The sequence below is a fragment of the Gracilinanus agilis genome, chromosome 6 (genome assembly GCF_016433145.1).
Source record: "Gracilinanus agilis isolate LMUSP501 chromosome 6, AgileGrace, whole genome shotgun sequence".
NCBI classification, from domain to species: domain Eukaryota; kingdom Metazoa; phylum Chordata; class Mammalia; order Didelphimorphia; family Didelphidae; genus Gracilinanus; species Gracilinanus agilis.
This window is the reverse complement of record NC_058135.1, coordinates 59264149-59285740: the sequence shown is the minus strand read 5'-3', so window position 1 is coordinate 59285740 and position 21592 is coordinate 59264149. Positions and strand designations below refer to the sequence as shown.

General features: G+C 39.4%; 1 protein-coding gene across 1 annotated transcript in view; it reads right to left on the bottom strand.

The window, feature by feature from the left end:
• Positions 1–2922: 2922 nt before the first annotated feature.
• Positions 2923–21592, bottom strand: part of MCUB (mitochondrial calcium uniporter dominant negative subunit beta) — a 72978-nt gene continuing 54308 nt past the window's right edge. Inside the window, exons 2-4 of the mRNA XM_044681641.1 lie at positions 9551–9626; positions 7625–7795; positions 2923–3041 (exon numbers count right to left, since the gene is read on the bottom strand). Of these exons, the coding sequence (XP_044537576.1) occupies positions 2923–3041; positions 7625–7795; positions 9551–9626 (366 nt within the window). The remainder of the gene's footprint in view (positions 3042–7624; positions 7796–9550; positions 9627–21592) is intronic.

Below are 21592 nucleotides of genomic sequence, written 5' to 3'. Positions count from 1 at the left end.
AGAGGACCTAGGTTCAAATCTGGCCTCAGACACTTCCTAGCTGTGTGACCCTGGGCAAGTCACTTAACCCCAAGTGCCTCAGGTTCCTCATCGGTAAAACAAGGCAAACAGCTCCAGTATCATTGCCAAGAAGACATCAAACGGTGTTGCAAAGAGATAGATGTGACTGAAAAACAACTGAATGACAACTTCATTCTAATGAGAAGCATTAATGACAATCCTAGAAAGGACCCTGGATAAATAAGAAAATGGTGGCACCATCAACAGAGAGTGTTGGGGGCAGAAAGAAAAATGTTGAGTTGGGCTATGTACCTTTTGAAAGGTTAACAGAGCATCTAGAAAACAGATAAATGGATACACAAGACTACTGCTCAGTATGTCTATCATGTGTAGATTTAGGCTTGCTCCACTCGGGGTTCATGGAACAAAACCAAAGAATAAGAGAAAACTTCCTTAATAAATCGAGTGCCAAAGTGGAACATGTTTTCTTGGTGCCGATGACTTCCCTATCAGCGGAGGTCTTCCAATTGTGGCTAGACTGTTAGTTAATCAATAGCTTTTATCAAGCACCTACCGTATGCTGGACACCAGAGACACAAGTACAACAAAGCCATATCTACTTGCAAGAAAGTATATTGAGGAAGTGGAGCGGGCATTCGTTGCCAGGCAAATTGAGTAGACTAGGTGACTTTTCCTAGGTTCTTTTCAAGCCTGATATTCTCTGATATTTCTTTTCATGGCCAAACTTCAGTATAGAGTATTTTTCTGTTCAAAAATTCAATAAAATCCAACAAATCTTTATTGTGTCTCCACTTCCTCATTACCCATTCATTCTTTAGCCATTTTCAATCTGGAGCTCTCCTTACAAATTTATAAATGGCTACAAAAATCCAGTAATTGATCCGTTGCACAGTGTATAGAGTGCTGACCTAAAGTCAGGAAGACTTAAATTTCTGAGTTCAAATCTAGCCACAGATACTTCCTGGCTATGTGACCCTAGGCAGGTCACTTTATTCCCATTGCCTCGCCCTTACCACTTGTGTAATTAGAAAATCTTGAACCCCTAAAATATATTACCCAGTATTCTTTTCCCTTCCCCCACATTTACATCCTTACATATTGTTTATAAGTTTGCTATAAGCCTGCCTCTCTCTCTTTTTTCCTGTGACCACGGCTGGGTTAGCACCCTTTTTACTCTAGCTTTTTAGTTTAGTTATTATCAATAAATCTTAATAAATATAATACTTGGAGTATTTGGATATTAATTTTTAATCTTACACACTCTTCTGCCTTAGAACCAATACTTAGTATTGATTCTAAGATGAAAGGTAAGGGTATAAACAAAATTAATTTGGTCCTGTTCACTTCCCTCTGCCTCAGTTTATACAAGCCTTTCCATATTTCTTGAGACTGAAAGTGAGTTATAAAATGCATCACCCTCCACTCTTAGCAGAGGGGAAAGGCCTTAGCTATAGAACATTACATACATACTATGTTGGCCAGTTTACTGGGCTTCATTTTTCCTTCTTTTGTTATTCTTTGAGATAAGAAACATCTCACTGAGTAACGGGTGGTGGGGCTGGGGGGAGATATTCAGAAATGAAAGCAATGTCATTTTTTTTCTGTTATATTTTGGTTGTCTTCATTTATTCGAGAAAAAATAATTAGAATAATGAGTATGAGGCAATTTGAAATGGCATTGGGGAGCTTCATCAATGGCCAGAAAGCAGATTTAAAATATAGGTAGGGAATGATTAATTTATCTTTTTGGGACACCTATCACAGTGCTTAATAAATGCTCATTAAACTAAACTGAATATACCATTTTTAAGAGGAAAAAAAGGCAAATTAAAATGCCTCCTTAAAAGTACATCCATGGGGCAGCTGGGTAGCTCAGTGGATTGAGAGCCAGACCTAGAGATGGGGGGTCCCAGGTTCAAATCTGGTCTCAGACACTTCCCAGATGTGTGACCTTGGGCAAGTCACTTGACCCCCATTGCCTACACCTTACCACTCTTCTGCCTTGGAGCCAATACACAGTATTGACTCCAAGATGGAAGGTAAGGGTTTTAAAAAAAAAAAAAGTACATCTGTACGAGAATAAGCAATAATTTTGATGGCCGTGGTGGGATGAAGACGCCAAAGAGCTGGCGTGCTGGACAGCAGAGGTCTCAAAGCCAAGAATTAAGTCATTTGCTTGGTTGGTCCAAAGGTATTAATGAGTATTTACTGCAGATACACAGGGAACTCAGCCCTGTACAAACACTTGGAGGCAAGGCATGATGCTAAGATTTGTTCTCAGTGTTCAAAGAGCTCACTTAATGTGAGAATCAATACAAACACACAGTAAGCAGAGAAAGGAAAAAATAAGGACAACCCTGCAGAGGAGGAAGGGTATAGATTATGCCAGCAAGCAGGGATTAAAGGCAAAACCTTAGAGAAGTGACATCTGAGCTCTAAGTTAAAGGGAAGGAAGGAAAACCAAGAGAACAATGACTATCTCCACCCAACTGTATTACTGTTGAAAGCATCAAGAGTCAAAGCCCAAGCCTTCAAAGCTAAAGTGGATAAGACAGATTTTTTTAAAGGAGGTGGCTCAGTGGGTAGAGTCAGGTCTGGATGTGACTTCAAAACATGCCCTAGCTGTGTGGCCCTGGGCAAGTCACTTACCCCCTATTGCCTAGCCCTTACCATTCCTCTGCCTTGGAACCAATACACAGTATTGATTCTAAGATGGAAGGTAAGGATTTAAATAAATAAAGGATATGGAGTGGTGGTGAGGACAGGTGAAGACAAAGTTTGGAAATTATTTTACATGCAACTGGTTGAAAGTTCTAAAAATAAGGATTCTTCCAAGACCTCTTCATTACCTGTTGAACCCCAAGCCCCAAGCTCAAGACAAAAATGAAGGTTTCTGAATGCTCATGGCTTCTCACCTTTTCTAGGACATTGCACATCATATGTCTTGTCATTTATCATCAGTTTAAAATCATTCAGAAGCAAAATCTCCATTGGGGTTGAAGTTGGAATACTATTCCCATCTGTAGAAGAGAAAGACTTAAGAACCAGTTCCTTGTGTGAAAGCAAAATCAATTTTCCAGGCCACAGATTTATTTTTACAAGTTCTCCATAATAGGTATTTTTTTTTATCCTGGGACTCCATTCTAGGAGCATAGGGCCACAACCAGTAGGCAATGGGTCACACAGTCACTCAGGGTCGCCCAGCTGGGAAGTGTCTGAGCCTGGACTTGAACCTAGGACCTTTTCGTCTCTAGGCCTGGCTCTCAATCCACTGAGCTAGCCCAGCTGCCCCTACTTTAGGTTGCAGTTTCTTTAGCAGATGCAGTTTTTACAGGGTGGGGTTGCTAGCCCCACACCCAACCCTCCTCCTTTTTCATCCGGGCTAGGGACCGTCCTTGGCCCAGGAGTGGTAAGGGTGGGCGATAGGGGTCAAGTGACTTGCCCAAGGTCACACAGCTGGAAGTGTCCGAGGCCGGACTTGAACCTAGGACCTCCAGTCTCTAGGCCTGGCTCTCAATACACTGAGCCACCCAGCTGCCCCCCATAATAGGTATACAGGAAGTAAAAAAAATGAACCTGAAACTCTTAATTACCTTCTGTAATCCCTACTGAGAATGTTGTTTTCTCATCTAATCCAACACCACTGACCTTGTCCAAACTGGACTTCTCATTCTCAGCTGGATTTGTGTTTGAGAATGACCACCCCAAAGTGGAGCCACTGACTAGCTTGGGAGACTGGAAAGGCAAGAGTGGGCAGCTGGGTGGCTCAATGGATTGAGAGCCAGGCCTAGAGATGGGAGGTCCTGGGTTCTAATATGGCCTCAGACACTTCCCAGTTGTGTGATCCTGGGCAAGTCACTTAACCCCCATTGCCTAGCCCTTAACACTCTTCTGCCTTGGAACCAATACACAGTATTGACTCCAAGATGGAAGGTAAGGGTTTAAAAAACAACAGCAACAACAATAACAACAACAATACCTCAAGAGTGCATTTTAAAAGAAATCTTGGGCTTGTTTGGGTCTAGACCTCTGTGCTTTGTATATCTCCTTTTGTAGGAAGCATTGTGGTATGGTGGAAAGGGTGCTGAACTGGGATCCAAGAAGACCTGGGTTCAAATCACTGGACAAATCACTTTCAACCTTTCTGAACCTCCATTTCCTCATCCATAAAATGAAGGGGGTGGAGTTGATGGCCCCTAAGGTCACTTTTGTCTGATCTTATGATCATAGATAATATCAGAGCTTGATGGGACCTTAGATATCAGCTTGTCTAACCTCTTTATTTAAAGATGTAAAACTGGGACCCATCAAGATGGAGTGACTCTGTCTCTGTGTCTGTCTGTCTGTCTATATATCAGATTTATTAAACAATGAACAAAGAGATCCCCTGAAGTTTCTCCATCTTCTTTTATCACCTGCAAGAGTCTAAGCTGTTGAAAGGAAAGCAATAAATGTTGGAAGGGATGTGGCAAAATTGAGACATTAATGCATTGCTGGTGGAGTTGTGAATTGATCCAACCATTCTGGAAGGAAGTTTGGAACTATGCCCAAAGAGTGCTAAAAGACTGCCTCACCTTTGATCCAGCCATACCATTGCTGGGTTTGTATCCCAAAGAGATCATAAATAAACAGACTTGTACAAAAATATTTATAGCTGCGCTCTTTGTGGTGGCAAAAAACTGGAAAACGAGGGGATGCTCTTCAATTGGGGAATGGCTGAATAAATTGTGGTATATGCTGGTGATGGAATACTATTGGGCTCAAAGGAATAACTGGAGGAATTCCATGTGAACTGGAAAGACCTCCAGGAATTGATGCAGAGTGAAAGGAGCAGAGCCAGGAGAACATTGTACACAGAGACTGATACACTGTGGTACAATCGAACATAAGGGACTTCTCTACTAGCAGCAGTGCAAGGATCCAGGATAATTCTGAGGGACTTATGAGAAAGAAAATTAGCCACATTCAGAGGAAGAATTGTGGGAGTAGAAACACAGAAGAAAAACAACTGCTTGAACACATGGTTCGATGGGGATATGATATGATTGGGGATGTAGACTCTAAATGAATATGGAAATAGGTCTTGATCAATGATGCATATGCAGAGGCAGCTTGGCAGCTCAGTGGATTGAGAGTCAGGCCTAGAAATGGGAGGTCCTAGGTTCAAATCTGGCCTCAGACACTTCCCAGCTGTGTGACCCTGGGCAAGTCACTTAACCCCCATTGCCCACCCATACACTCTTCTGCCTTGGAGCTAATATATAGTATAGTATTGACTCCAAGGCAGAAGGTAAGGGTTTAAAACCCAGTTGAATTGCTCATTGGCTATGGCGTGGGGGAGGGAAGAGGGACAGGAAGAAGTATGAATTATGTAACCATGGAAAAATCACCCAGGACCTCCTGTCTCTAGGCCTGGCTCTCAATCCATTGAGCTACCTCGCTGCCCCCTAATTAAATTTTTTTTTAAAGACTCTAAGCGGTTAAATAAAGTAATCCTCAGAGAAAAAGGAGCAGAATATTATCTTCAAGTCCATCATCCACCTGACTGAATGAGAATAGAGATGGGAGAAAGTTGCTTCAAAGTCACTGGTAATGATGTGGGCGATGATTGAGGGCAGCTACTTTTACATGAAAACATTAGGCGCCCACCCCTTTACTGCCCATGTATTTTTCTTTCAGAGGCAGAAATTCAAGCCTCCACTTGTCTCTCTTTTTGGACTATTTGGTTTCCTGTTTGTCTGCTTTGGGTGAGATTGCTATACCCGTGAACCACCAATTTACTCAACTGTCAACCACACAATGGGCAAAAAAATTACAGTTAAGTTCAAAACACCAATTTCCAGCACAAATGAAATACAGAGGCAGACACCCTGCCAATGACGTAGTCTTAAAAAACTCTGTGACACGCCAATCTTTTCATCTGACTTTGCAAGTGTCATTTTGAAATATTTCCATTTAAATGAATTCTGACAGCCCTTTCAAAATAATCTCCCTACAAGAAAGGAATCCTTTGAATATGATGTATGAGGTATACTACTACATCACCCCACCTGCTAAAGTATTGGATGAGCAGTGAAAGCCCTCTGAAGGGGTCAAAAGATACATTTTTTTTAAATTATATTTCCTCTTCAGGAGAATGCAGATATGAATCTCCATCAACAAGGAGTTCACTCGCAGTCCAAAACCATATTAAATTAGTACATAACCCGAAAAAGTCCAATTTTTTCAATGATTGATTTTGCTGGATTTTTCCCTCTTTTTTCATTAAAAAATATTTGTTAGAAGGGATGGCTCAGGGGCAACTAGGTGGCTCAGTAGACAGAGAGTCAGGCCTAGAGATGGGAGGTCCTGGGTTCAAATGTGACCTCAGCCACTTCCTATCTGGGTGACCCTGGGCAAGTCACTTAACCCCTATCATCTGCCTTGAATCCATTACTTAGTATCAGTTCTAAGATAGAAGACAAGGGATGAGGAGCTCTTAGGAGGAAGGAGAGCAAAACATGGAAAAATCAAGGCAAAGTTAGAGATGATGGGTCTTGAATCCAGGTTTTCCTGACTCACTTCTTCATATATATATATATATATATAACATGACTCATTTCACAGGAGTAATCAAGTCTCCATTTTCACTCTGTGCCAAGTACTTTAATCCATGAAATCTTATTCAATTTTCTAATGATTCCAGCATTGCTGCCTAGTTTATAAACTACTGGACAGCTCTAATACAACACCGCATCACCAAATTTTTCACTGGAATACAGTCCAAATCTATTTAGTAATTAAAATTTGCATCATGGTCCTTTTAGACAGTGTTAGGACTTCCTTTCTAATCTTGCAAATTGTACTTGTTACCTATGTGAGCTTAAGCCAGTAACTTAATCTCCTTGAGCCTTGGTTTCTTTATTTCTAAAATGAGGAGGCTGAACTACATAGTTCTGTGGTCCTTTCCAGCTGTGGACTTCAGATCTTTTTTTAAACTCTTACCTTCTGTCTTGATATCAGTTCTAAGACAAAAGACCAGGAAGGGCCAGATAATCAGAGTTAAATGACTTGCCCAGGGTCACACAGCTAGGAAGTGGATGAAGCCAGATTTAAATCCAGGTCCTCCCAACTCCAAGCCTAGAGCTCTATCTATGGTGCTACCTCACTATCCCTAAACCTAAGATCTTAAGTACTATAACTACACTTCAGCTATTTTTTTTGTTATGATCTCTATATATAGAAATTATTTTGAATTTTTGTTATTGCTCAATGATTTTTCAGTTGCATCTGCATTTGGGTTTGTTTGTTTGTTTGTTTTGGCAAAGATACTGAAGTGGTTTACCATTTCCTTCTCCAGCTCATTTTATAGATAAGGAAACTGAGGTCAATAGCGTTAAGTGACTTGCCCAGGGTCACACAGCTAGTAAGTACCTAACGTCAACTGAGGAAGATGAATCTTCCCCTAGAAAAACAAAGTATTAGAGGCATCATGATGATACAAAAGGCTTGGGGAAAGCCTCCTTTTTTTCCCTCTGTGGAAAAGCAAAGAACCAAAATAATATTTGGCAGGCAGGGAGAGAGAAGACGTAGGAGTAAGACACAAATGAAGGTTAATTAATACCTGTGGTGAAGACAGCTGCAGTTTTAATACCTCTATCCTCATTCTGGATGTCCTGGAGGAATGAACCAACCGTGGTTAACATTGGTTTGATTGTAAACCGACAGCGCTCCTGTCTCGATGGCAAAGTTAGCGTTAGCAAAGGAAGCCCATATCTGTAATTAATGACTACTTCTGTTAAAGAAAGAAAAGAGAAAAGGACAGATTATAATGTGGGAAGGGGTAAGAGAATGCAAAACTATCTCTTCCTTTTTGGAGAAGCAGAAAGGCAAAAGATGCTAAAACTAAGAGAAAATGCTAGCTCCCCTTTCCAAAATCCTTTTTAAAAATTTTTTTTTATTTTAAACCCTTGACTTCTGTGTATTGACTTATAGGTGGAAGAGTGGTAAGGGTAGGCAATGGGGGTCAAGTGACTTGCCCAGGGTCACACAGCTGGGAAGTGTCTGAGGCCGGATTTGAACCTAGGACCTCCCGTCTCTAGGCCTGGCTCTCAACAAAATCCTTTTAGAATGAAAGCTTCCCCATCAGGATTGAAGCTCAGCCTTTTTTTGTATGTAGCTATTTATAGTAAGTTTTCTCTCCTCTACTCAACAGTTTATAAAATCAAAAAAGCACTTATTAGGTATTAACTATTTACCAGGCAATGATCGAAACATTTAAGATACAAAGAAAAGCAAACAAACCCAGTCTCTGCCCTCAAGGAGCTCACATGAATGAAGGAGGCATGTTAACAACTAGGCAGCTAGGTGGCTCAGTGGATAAAGAGCCAGACCCAGAGACAGAAGTCTTGGGTTCAAATTTGGCCTCGAATACTTCCTAGCTGGGTGACCTTGGGTAAGTCACTTAACTCCCATTGCCTAGCCCCTACAGCTCTTCTGCTTTAGGACTGATCCTCGGTATGGATTCTAAGATGGAAGGAAAAGGTTTAAAAACAACTAGGAAATGAGATGATAAATACAGAAAGCATTCTGAGAAGTGGAGGCATTAGGCATTAACAGCTGGGAAAGAACTCTCAGAATCAGTGGGATTTAATCCGAGTCTTAAAAGAAGTCAAGAAACCTAAAAGGTTCTAAAAAAACCTAAGTAGGCAGGACTTCTCTGGCATGGGAAAGGGAGATGGGGTATTGTGTATTGGAAACTTTCAGTTCACTAATGTTGCTAGAACACATGAGTGTGTGGAAAAGAGTCAAATATAAGAAATCTGGAAAGATAAGAAGGGACCAGGTTAGGAAGAGATTGAACTGGGGCAGCTAGGGTGATTCAGTGGGTAGTGTAAGATTTAAATTAATATCCAATAACTCCAAGTATTATATTTTATAAAGTTTATTAATAATCACTTGAAGTAGAAGAAATAAAAAGATCAAAAGTAAAAGCCCGAGTAAAAAACGCCTGAGTAAAATTCTCCTGCCTCTCACCTCACCCCACCTCAGCAGCCCACTTTTCCAGGAGGAGAGAGAGAGGGTAGAGCTACACAAAACTTATATCTTCCCTACATTAGTACATACCGTGAGAAGGAACATGGGAAGCTGGGAAAGAGAGTTCCGGGGAGCAAAATTCTAATTATACAATAGAGAGACAGATTTGGAGTCAGGAGGTCCAGGGTTCAAATCTGACCTCATATACTTCCTAGCTGGGTGACCCTGGGAGAGTCACTGAACCCCTATTGCCTAGTTCTTAACTACTCTTCCACTTTGAGGCCAATATTTAGTATCAATTTGAAAGCAGAAGATAAGGGTTAAAAAAAAAAGGGAAGAGATTTAACTAACAAACAGACAAATTTCTATAGGATCTTGAAGGTAAAAGGGAACCATGGAAGCTCACTGAGCAGGGCAGTGGCATAATCAGACCTAACCTATTTTACTCAGAACTTTAAATCCATAACTGGGACTTTATCTGGAAGTACTGTAATTAATTAATTAATGGACTTACCATCAGGTGGCACCAGTACACTATAAAGGCGTGATGGATGGTATTTCCTATTTCCAGTTGGACTTACACACAGTATCTGGAAGAAAAGGGACAGACTTTGAGCCAGGTACCTTTCTATCAGGAGACTCTGTTAATACTGAATCTGGAAGGGCACAGACACCAGCCAAGCATCTGCTTGCCGGGTGCCGCGGCGCTGTCTTAGGTACTGAAGATAGAGAGCCAAATAAGAGTCCCTGCCTTCAGAAAGCTGCTATTCTACTGGGAGGTGTCTTTTTTTAAAGGTGGAAGAGAAAACTGCCACAAAACTACAGCATTTTCCAAAACTGGTTCCCCTAACCCCGCATCTCTTCCCTTCTAATCCAGCGAGAAATCTAAAATGATTCATCTTCCTCTTTCTTCACCATCCTAATCCTAGCTACCATTTACATAGGATTTACTATGTGCCAGGCACTGTGCTAAGAGCTTTACAAATACCATCTCATCTGATCCTCACAATGGAGGTAGGGGCTATTATTATCATCCTCATTCTAGAGAAACCGAGGCAAGCAGAATGAGTGATTTGTTGATTTTATAAGACAGCTGTGTGGTACAGTGAATGGAGTGCTCAGCCTGGAGTTAAGAAGACTTGAATTCAAATCCAACCTCAGAAAGCTCTGTATAAGCTCTGTGACCCTGGGTGAGTCATTTAACTCCTATTTGCCTCAACTACCTCATCTGTAAAATGGGGATAATAATAGCACTTACCTCCCAAAGTTGTTGTAAAGCTCAGGAGATAAAAGTTATGACATGCTTAGCCCAGTGCTAAGTGCTACATAACCTTTAGTTATTGTTGTTGTTGTTGTTGTTGTTAACCTCTGGGTTGTTGTATGAGGATGAAATGAGATAAAATTTGAAAAGGACTTCAGAGCTCGCAGCAGGCACTCAATAAATGCATGCTCCCTTTCTTCATCTCCATATACTGTGCATTGTAGATAGATCAATAAATGATCTCTCAGTGGAGGGAACTCCTGGTTTGTGAACTGTCCCCACTTTACAGATTTCAGCCACTCTATGACTTTGTAGAATCACTGATTTAGAGCCAGAAGGGGACTCAAGAGTACACAGAGTCCAAAACCCCCATTTTAAAAATGAGGAAACTGAAGTCCAGGAAACAGATAAGTTTTGGGGAATTATCCGGGGCAGAGAGCTCCTGTGGCAAATGGAAGAGGGGGATTTTGGACCCAGGTCTCTCACCCAAAACTCAGGTCGCTATCCACTGAAGCAGTCTACTTCTACATATGGAAGCATTAGGGTTTCTTCACAAATAGAGGCTATAGGGCAGTTGGTTGACTTAGTGGACAGAGCCTGGAATTTAGAGGTCCTGGATTCAAATCTGGTCTCAGACTCCTAAATGTGTGACCCTGGGCAAGTCACTTAACCCCTTTTGCCTAGTTCTTACCCTTCTACTTTAGAGTTTTTTACTAAGACAAAAAGCAAGGGTTTAAAAATAGATGAATAAATGAATGAATGAATGAGTGGAGGCTGAGTGTATAAATGAAAAGACTCTAGCCAACAAATAAATAATTTTCTCATACAATATGGATAAGTAACTAGTTTTTCCCAATTGTCTCTGCCACATATTTGCTGGAAGTATGACAAACATCTGTTCCTTCCCTCGTGTGGCATGGGTTTATAAGAAGAGTTAGATGGGTACCTTAAAGAAAATATGGTGGATTGAGGAGGGCACTGGACCTGGAACCAGGAAACATTTCACATCCTTTCTCAGGCACTAGCTGTGACCCTGGGTAAGTCACTTAAATGCTATTTGCCTCAGTTTCCTCATCTATAAACTGAGGGGACTGCACAGATGGCTTCCAAGGGCCCTTTCATCTCTAAATCTAAATCTATGATTCCAACTCCTTGGGCCTCAGTTTCTTCATCTGTAAGATGAGAAAGCTTGAATCATAGACTTCGAGTTGGAAAGCAGCAATGATTTCTTTAAAAATGAGACCGTCGGGGGCAGATGAGGGGCGGCTCAGTGGATTGAGAGCCAGGCCTAGATATGGGAGTCCTGGGTTCAAATCTGGCCTCAGACACTTCCTAGCTGTGTGACCCTGGGCAAGTCAGTCACTTAACCCTCATTGCCTAGCCCTTACCACTCTTCTGCCTTGGAACCAATACATAGTATTGATCCTAAGATGGAAGGTAAGGGTTTAAAAAAAATGAGACCATCCCTCCCACTGGACAAATGTCAGATGCAATAATTGTGGCAGAGGTTTTCCAAGTGTCAACAACAATTTTAGGAAATCACCCTGGGAGGACTTACAAAATTACAGGATATAAAATGAGAATGAAAGAGAAAATGAGCTGTTATGACAAAACATCAGAATTGATTCTTCATCTTAATTCTAGCCTGAGAGCTATAAAATAGCCCCCTATTTTCTGAATTTCAGATATTTACTGGCTGTGTGGGGAAGTCACTTAACCTCATTTGCCTCAGTTTTCTCATTTTTAAATGAACTGGAAGAAGAAAAGGACTAACCGCTCCAGTATATTTACCTAGAAAATTTCAAATGGGATCAGAAAAAAATCATAGATGACTGAAAAATAATTGAACAACAAGGATCCCATTTATCTCCTCAAAGGACAACTTCATCCTAGAACCAAACTGGATGCTGTTAATACTCACGATTTAGAGATCTTTCTTTATATCTAACCTAAGTTGCACCTACTCAAATTTGGATCAACTTAATTCTCTCAAATCCTTGAAGAATGCAGTATGGTGGAGCATTTCGAGTCAGGAAGATGGAGGTTCAAATCCTGCCCCAGAGAGTATGGCTGTAGAAATGATGTGACCTCCAGGGCCTCAGTTTCCTCATTTTTAAAATGAGGGGACCGGACTCAGTAACCTCTAAGGTGCCTTTCTAGCTCCTTACCTACAATTCTCTGAAAACACTTTGCAAACTTTAAAATGTTATGTAAAGACAAAATATATACTTTGGTTGTAAAGTAGCCACCCTTTCATACGGTAGAGAAATAACTGAGACGTGGAAAGAATGCCCGATCTACACTCTAAAAAAAAGTGGTTCATTCACCGACTAACCATCTGCAGAAAGGTATAGCCCATATTCCGGTCCAGATTCAGTCAGAACTATGGTGGGTCAGATAGGGCTTCGCACAACAAACAGTACAGACATCCGAGGGGAGAGGCATGCTTCTTTTCTGAGGCAATCTGGAAACCGCTCTGGTCTGTCTCTTCACCTGTGCTATGCTATACAACCTCAATTCCTCTCTTGGTTGTGGCCCAGGGTTGCAATGGTACCCCTTCTCCAGAGCTTGCTTTCCTCCCTTCTGTCCCCCTAAACCTTCCCTGGCAAGGGCATAGGCTAGACTTTCTCAGGGATAAGCCACACTCTTTTCCAGATGTAAATGTCCACCCACTAGAACTTTTCCTTTGTGTATCCCTCCCCCAAGTATTTCTGCCCCCAGGCTTTGTTTGACAATCCATCTATGGAGCCATCCAACTGGTCTGTTCCCTACATGGGCACCATGTTTTCTTGGCTCTGGGACTCCGCTTGTAGGCTAATCCTTCAAATGGAACCGTTTCCCCTATTCCCCTCTTCCTATCCAAATCCTTCTCAGTCTAGCTCAAATGCATGCTCCAGGAACCCTTCCTTCACTCTCTTTGGAAGCTGCCCAGTAGAACACAATCCGACTTTAGCTCGTATCTCAATTTGGTCCTTAGCTCATACCCACTGTAACATATGTAACATGAAAGATGAAGACAATTCAGATAGTGAAATAGAAAGAACCATAGATTTGAGGGTCAGAGGTCCCAGGACTGAATCTCATCTCTGCCACTTACAACCTAGGCTGACTTTTTGGGTAAATTACTTCACTTTTTTTTAACTCTTACTTTCTATCCTACTAACAACTCTAAGACAGGAGGGCCATGGCTAGGCAAATAGTTTAGTGACTTTTCTAGGGTCAGGCAATTAGGAAGGGTCTCAGGCCAGATTTGAACCCAATACCTCCCACCTCCAGCTCTATCCATTGTACCACCCAATTGCCCCAAGCCACCTAACTTCTCTAGAATTCAGTCTCATCATCTGTAAAACAATCAGGTGGACTAAAGGACCTCTAAATCCTCCTTTAACTTTAAAGCTATGATCCAATGATTTCCCACTGGAAGATAAATTCCTTAAGGGAAGGAACTACTGATTCATCATGGTAACCTTCATAGGGCCTGAGTATTTTTACTAATTAATGTTTATTTGTTGTTGGATGAGTGATCATTTCCCAAATTCAGTCATCAAAAAGTCTCTGGCATATGAAAATGTTTTTCTAGCTCAAATGCAGAGCCTAGGGCTCCCTGAGGTCAATCTTCATCCTTCCATAGTCTAAGTAATCCCAATCCCTTTCCAATCTTTTTGCACAGAGAATTTTAATCATTTTTAATGCTTTCATTTGGGCCTTCTCCAAGAAGGCTTTTTAAAGTCTTTTCAAAAGAATGCAAGAGGGAGATGTTTCTTTTATCCTCAAATTGTCTTATGTATTATAATAATAATGCTATCAGAACATCTGATTTAAAGAGCATGAGGACTTATATGTTGTATTTGTTATTTTAAACAAAAAGCATAAATAATTTAAGTAAAATGGGACCAAAATGGAGCAAAAGACTCCAAGTTACATCCTTATTTCTACCACTAGCAAAGGAAAAGATACAGTATGTGTGTTTATATATGTATACAAGGGTGTATGGAGAGATAGTGTGGCATGAAGTAGAATAAATAAATGATTCTCATTTTGATTATTCACAATGTAGAGTCTCATTTTAAATAGTTGTCATTCTCTAAACCCATTCTAATCTCTCCCTAAGCTTTGAGTTTAATTCTATTCTGCACTGGGGAATTCAGCACATGGTGTCTGCTCTTGAGTTGAGATTAATGATTCCTGAATTCAACTAAATTGAGGTGGGAGATAAAGAACCAAAGACAAATACTAATGAATAAAGGCAATGCAAAACTTTTAAGTAAATTTTAGCAAAAGGATAAGGATATTTTTAAAAATTATTCATTATGATTAGAAATCAAGGGGATGTCCATAATTAGGGAATGGCAGAACAAGTTGTGGTATATGATTGTAATGGAATACTATTGCGCTCTATGAAATGACAAGCTCTATGAAATGACAAGCAGGAGAATTCAGAAAAACCTGGAAAGACTTCAATGAATTGATGCAAAGTGAAGTGAGCAAAATCAAGAGAACATGGTACACAGTAACAATACTGTACAATGATCAGCTGTGAATGACTTAGCTATTCTCAGTGTTACAATGATCCAAGACAAGCCCAAAGGTCTCATGATGAAAAATGCTATTCACTTTCAGCGAAAGAACTGTTGGTCTGAGTGCAGATAGAAAAATACTATTTTTCGCTGTGGTTTTTCCTTGGTTTTCTTTATTTAATGTGCCGTCTTCTACAACATGACCTATAGGTTTGATATGACAGGATGTGTGTTATTTATTGGTTATATTATAACCAATAACAAACTTGTTACTGCGTCAGGGAGGTGGGAGGGGAAGGAGGAAAGGGGAGAATTTGGAACTCAAAATGTTAGAAAATGAAAGCCAAAAATTGTTTTTACACATAACTGGGGAAAAACAAAATACTATTTTTATGCTGAAGGAGGGAAAAAATTGTTATGACCAAATTAGATTTATCCTAGGGACATAAGGTTGGGTCAACATTTGGAAAACAATTAGAAATTGAAAACTAATTAGATTAACAATAAAAACAACCATACATATGACTTCATTAATATGCTCAAATAAAATAAAGCATTCATTTATATAAAAATACTAAAGTTAAGAAGAATCCAAATTCTTTAGCATAATTAAGTGATAACTAAGACAAAGAGCTATTTAAAAACAAGAATTTTTGAAGTTTTTCCAGTAAGTTCAAAGATATCTCCTCTCCCCACTATTATTTGATATAGTACTAGAAATGCCAGCAATAGCAGTAAAACAAGAGAAAGAAACTAAAGAAATAAACATCTTCAAAGAGAGGGGGAAAAAGTTATGCTTGTTTATACACAATTAGAGAAACCCAAAAAATCAGCAGAGAAGTTAAATACAATTAACAGCTACAGCAACGTAGTAAAATATAATACAAAAAAACTACTCTGGATTTCTGCTCTGCACTTGTTAATGTTTTTTGTTAAAAAACAAAAAGAAATCCCCCCCAAAAGAGAGTTCATTTGAAATATCTGCAAAATGCAGAAAATATCTATACATTAATCTACTAAAATATGCTCAGGATTTATATTAACACAACCACACAGTACTCTTTATTTACTTATTAAAAAAACAAATCCCTTACTTTCCATCTCAGAATCAATATTGTGTATACCTGTTTGACTGAGTAAGTGTGCAGCCCATTATATTTTTTTTTTTAAAAAAGGATAAAATAGAGTGAAGGAAATAAGACACCCAACCTTAAGTCTAATCTAGCAATTTACACAATTTGCCTGGGCAATATGACCACTGACAGTCAATATTTTTGCTTTTAAATTGTCTCTGATTTGGACTTTCAGGCTATAATATTTTAACTTATGAATGCTATAAATTGTGCAGAAGAGCTCAATAGTATCACCAATTAGTAATGTGATTATGTGGTACCTTGGCTTTAGATTTAATTAGCACGAAACACCTTTCAGCAAGCTTAGCTTTCAAGCAACACCCTCACCTTCCTTAGAGCAATTTTTTGTAGATTCCCAGAATGTGAGGATCCTTTTTAATAAGCCTCAGAAGCTGACATTTTCTTTTAAAATTTTTTTCCTAAAGAAAGGATGTATTTAAAACGGATGCTGATACCCTTTGATCCAGCAATACCACTGCTAGGTTTGCACCCCAAAGAGGTAATAAGGAAAAATACTTGTACAAAAAGATTTGTATGAAAATATTTATAGCCACACTCTTTGTGGTGGCAAAAAATTGGAAAATGAGGGGGTGTCCATTGATTAGGGAATGGCTGAATAAGTTGTGGTATCTGATAGTGATGGAATACTATTGGGCTGTAAAGGACTGATGATCTGGAAATTTTCTATATGAACTGGGAGAACCTCCATGAATTGATACAAAGTAAAATGAGCAGAACCAGGAGAACATTGTACACAGAAAGTAAAACATTGTGAAAAAATACAATGTAATGAACTTTGCAATTAGTAACAATGCAACAAGCCAGGACACTACTGAAGAACTTATGGGAAAGAATGCTAACCACATTGAGAGAAAGAATTATGGGAGTAGAAATGCAAAAGCAAAACATATGACATCATTTATCACATATGATTCAGGGTTTAGGCTTTAAAAAAATCACTCTATAGCAAAAATGAATAATATGGAAATAGGTGTCAAGTGATAACTTTTGTACAACCCAGTGGAATGGCTTGTCGACTCTGGGAGTGGGGAAGGAAGAGAGGGGAAAAGAAAATGAATCATGTAACCATGGAAAAATATTTAAAAATTTAAAATAAATAAAATAAAATGGATGCTGATTGGTGGATCATTGTCAACTATATGGATATTGAGTGCTTAACAGTCCAGTACTGCCAAGTGGATGTCATCTTTAATTGTAAGGATTATATCACTAAAGAGCTTATCCTCCTGAACTTTTAGGATCAAAGTTCATGCAATATTACTGTATAGACTTAATGCTTTATAGTATTCTATAGCAGCAATAATTTCTTTCCACGATCAAGAGTTTATTGCTGAACTTATTTTTCTGTTCTTTTCACCTTTCCTTTTTTAGGAGGGGGGTCAACATTAGTAAATGGCAAGGTATTTTAAAAAGTCAATTAAAGTTCTTGGTAAGGTAAAAAAATGCAAGACAGATTAGTAGTTCTTTACTGAATATAATTCAAAAAAACAATTTTTACTGAACATTGACAAATTTGTAAGGTTGGAGAAAGATAATTTAAAATGCCATTCTGAATTTGCTAGAGTTGATGGAAAACTCTTTAATATCACCTTGAAAATGTTAAATTGAGAATTCTGTCAACTTACATTTGAATTGAACATTATATAATGCAAGAGATAGTAAAGGCTAGTGACTTGCCCAGGAACACACCACCAGGAAGTGTCTGAGGTCAGATTTGAACCCCAAAACTCCCATGTCTAGACCTGGCTCTCAGTCTACTAAGGTATCTGGCTGCCCCTGAAAGTACTCTTTACAAAAATAAAGAAAGATCAAACTAGTTGGAGAGATGTTCATTGTTCACGGCTAGGACATACCTATATAATAAAAATGACTATACTTGCTATAGTGATGCCATACCAATCAATCTGGAAGGATTTTTTAAATAACAAAAATATATTTGTAGAAACAGAAGATCCAAGACTTTCAAGCAAGATTATGATCAAAAGTGGGAATGAAGAAGAGTTGGTATTTCCAGATCTTATTTTATAAAGCAGTAATCATTAAAATTATTTGCTAGTTGTTAAAAAACAGAAAAGTAGAGTAGTAAAAGAAACCCAGAAACAGTCCAGTATTTGTTATATCTAAGATCACAAACTATTTGGGTAAAATTTCCTTATTATTTTTAAATGATCAGAAAAAATAGAAAGTAGTTTGTCAGAAAAATCATGTTAGAGGGGCAGCTGGGTAGCTCAGTGGATTGAGAGTCAGGCCTAGAGACGGGAGGTCCTAGGTTCAAATCTGACCTCAGACACTTCCCAGCTGTGTGACCCTGGGCAAGTCACTTGACCCCCATTTCCCACCCTTACCAATCTTCCACTTATGAGACAATACACAGAAGTTAAGGGTTTAAAAAAAAAGAAAAATCATTTTAGAGCAAGTAATTTACTTCAGAAAACATAATAATCTTCAAATACATAATTAATATAAAAGTTCACCTCATAGAAAAATTAGAAGATGTTTTGTTGGTGTTGTTTGCCCTTCATTTTTTTTTTTGTTTTTTGTTTTTTTTGTTTTGTTTTTTAAACCCTTGTACTTTGGTGTATTGTCTCATAGGTGGAAGATTGGTAAGGGTGGGCAATGGGGGTCAAGTGACTTGCCCAGGGTCACACAGCTGGGAAGTGGCTGAGGCCAGCTTTGAACCTAGGACCTCCTGTCTCTAGGCCTGGCTCTCACTCCACTGAGCTACCCAGCTGCCCCTGCCCTTCATTTTTGAAGAGAGTCAATGACATCACTGTGATGTCTAGAGGTAACTGTAAACTGGATCTAAGTGAGGCAGAGTTGAAAAAAGTCAGCAGCTTCCCTCCTTTTCCCAGAGTTATCCAAGTCCAGTGGCAAGACAAAAAAGTCAGGATACAAGTGATGGCCCAGGATGCAGAGGATGACCTTAGCATCATCTTAAGCTCTAAGCACTCCACAGTGACTCCTTCAGCTGTCTTCATGGCCATTGGGACAAATTGTTCTCATCCACCCCTTCCTCCAAAGAAAGTCTTTGCATGCTTGAGGTAGACACCATGCCCCCAACTCACTAATGGGGTTGAGGCCTCTTGGTTACCCTCAGCCTTGTTTAGTCCTTCTGTTGAGATAGTTTTCTTGGGATATGGCCACTAAGCATGTAGGTGTAGACCTTCTTGGAGCCACAGGTTAGAGTTGGATGAAAGGTGAATACAAAAGGCAGATGAGCATCCCTGAAAGGGGGTCAGCAAGTCCTTGAATACCCCATATGCCCCAGAAAGTCTTTTACGAGTATGATTAAGGGAGAATTCATAATAAGGCAAGGGATAAAGAAGATCCCAGAAGACAGAATCAATAAAATGCAAAGCTTCAAAATGGGGAAAACTGCCTAACAGCTCTGGCATCCAAAATCTATAGGGATTCAACCCAAATAAACCTGATAAAGAGTCATTTCCTAACAGATAGTTTGTCAGAAGGATATGACAAATAGTTTTTTTTAAGACATACAAAATATCAACAGACATGAGAAAAATTCTGTGTACAAATCCCATTTCTGCTTTGTGACCTTAGCTCTCTTGGCTTCAGAGTCCTTATTTGTAAAATGAGTGAATTGACATCTAAGATCCCTTCCAGTTCTAAATTTAAATACATAAAATATATGTATAACTCAGATTGAATTGCTTGCCAGCTCAGGGAGGGGGGCCTAGAATCATATAACTTCATAAGGGAGACCATTTGGATCATATAACTTCAGAAAACTTAAGTGATATGTTATTACCTGCAATTGATAAATGAAATTACCAAAAAAAAAAATAAACTCATGATCATTGTCTCTGTCTCTCTGTTTCTCTCTAAATCTCTTCCTCCCTCCCCCACCCCATCCCACCCCTCTCTCTCTCTTCCTCTCTCTGTCTTTCTCTGTTTTCAGATCAACTCTTTAATGACATCGTAGCATAGGAAAGTATTGAATCCTGTGACTAAAACCAAATATGAAGTCCATTGTCCACTGGGGCCAAGACCTAGCTGTCATTTCAACTTGGCCAAAGAATAGATAATGAGAAGTGGTTCCACCTGAAAGGACCTTGTTTTGAACAAATTTAGAACAAGAATGAAGGTTTTATCAGGCAAAAAATAAGCCATAATATGTTATGGCCCAGCCTCAGCAAGGCCTGAGGGAGAACAAACATCAGGCCACTGAGTCTCTCTCCCCTCACATATCTGATCAGTTGCCAAGTCTGGTCAGTACTACCCCTAGGACATCTCTCTCATTCCTCCCTTTATCTCCTTTAGGAGGACTACCAGGTCCTTATCACCTGGATTACTGGTCTTCCTGCCTCAAATGCCCTCTCCAATCCATCCTCCACAAATCTGGCAACAAGACAGTCCTAAAGTGTGTGATCTGACCACATCATTCCCTACTCCAGGGACTCTTGCAGAAGTTGTGTATCCTGACACCTGGAATGCATTCCTTCCTTCTCCTCTTAGAATTCCCAGGTTCCTTCAAGGCTTGCCTCAAGCATCACCTTTCCTTATTTAAAAAAAATAATCTTATTTTTTCCCCTATTACATGTAAAAACAATTTTTAAACATTTTTTCTTTTCTTTTTTTTTTTAAGGTTTTGTGTTACAAAATTTCTCCTTCCTTCTGAACCTCCTTTTATTGCTTCCCTCTCCATCCAGGATAGGGTAAGCAATCTGAGAGAGACTTTACATGTGCAATCAACATGAAGCCTTTCTCCTCCCCGCCCAATTTATTCCCAATTCTTTAAGTTTTCTTATTTCTTTTTTTTATTCAATGATAACTTTATTTTCCTAATTACATGTAATAATTTTAAACATACATTTTCTGAAATTTTAAGATCCAAACCATCTGCCTCACTTCCTTCCCCCACTTGGAGATGGTAAGCAATTTGATCTGGGCCATATGTGTATTTTCATGCAAACTACTCTTCCATATTGGTCATTGTTGTAAGAGTACATCCCCCCAAATAAAACTGTAAATACACTGGTGTGAAAGATAGTCTGCTTTGATCTACATCCATCCCGCTCTAACAGTTCTTTCTCTGGAGGTAACAGCATTCCCCTGAAGGACACAAGTCCTTCAGAATTGTCCTAGATCATTGCATCGCTCAGAGGAGCCAAGTTTTCACTGTATAATATTGCTGTACAATGTTCTCTTCGGTTCTGCTTATTTCGCTCTGTATCAGTTCCTTCAGATCTTTCCAGCTCTTTCTGAAATCATCCTGTTCATCATTTCTTATAGCACAATAGTATTCCATCACCGTCATATACCACAAATTCTTCAGTCATTCCTCAACTGAGGAACATCCCCTTAATTTCCAATTCTTTGCCATCACAAAAAAAGAGTAGCTATAAATATTTTTGTACAATTAAGTCCTTTTCCATGAAGCCCTTTTTGATCCCCACTGCTACTAGTGTTACCCTTGCCTCAAAAATTGTTCACTGTCCAGTTATTGTTCAGTCTTGTCTAACTCCCTGTGACCCCATTGGGGGTTTTCTTGGCAAAGAGACTGGTGTGGTTTGCCATTTCCTTTTCCAGTTCATTTTATAGATGAGGAAACAGAGGCAAATGGGGTAAAATGATTTGTCCAGGGTCACATAGTTCGTATTTGA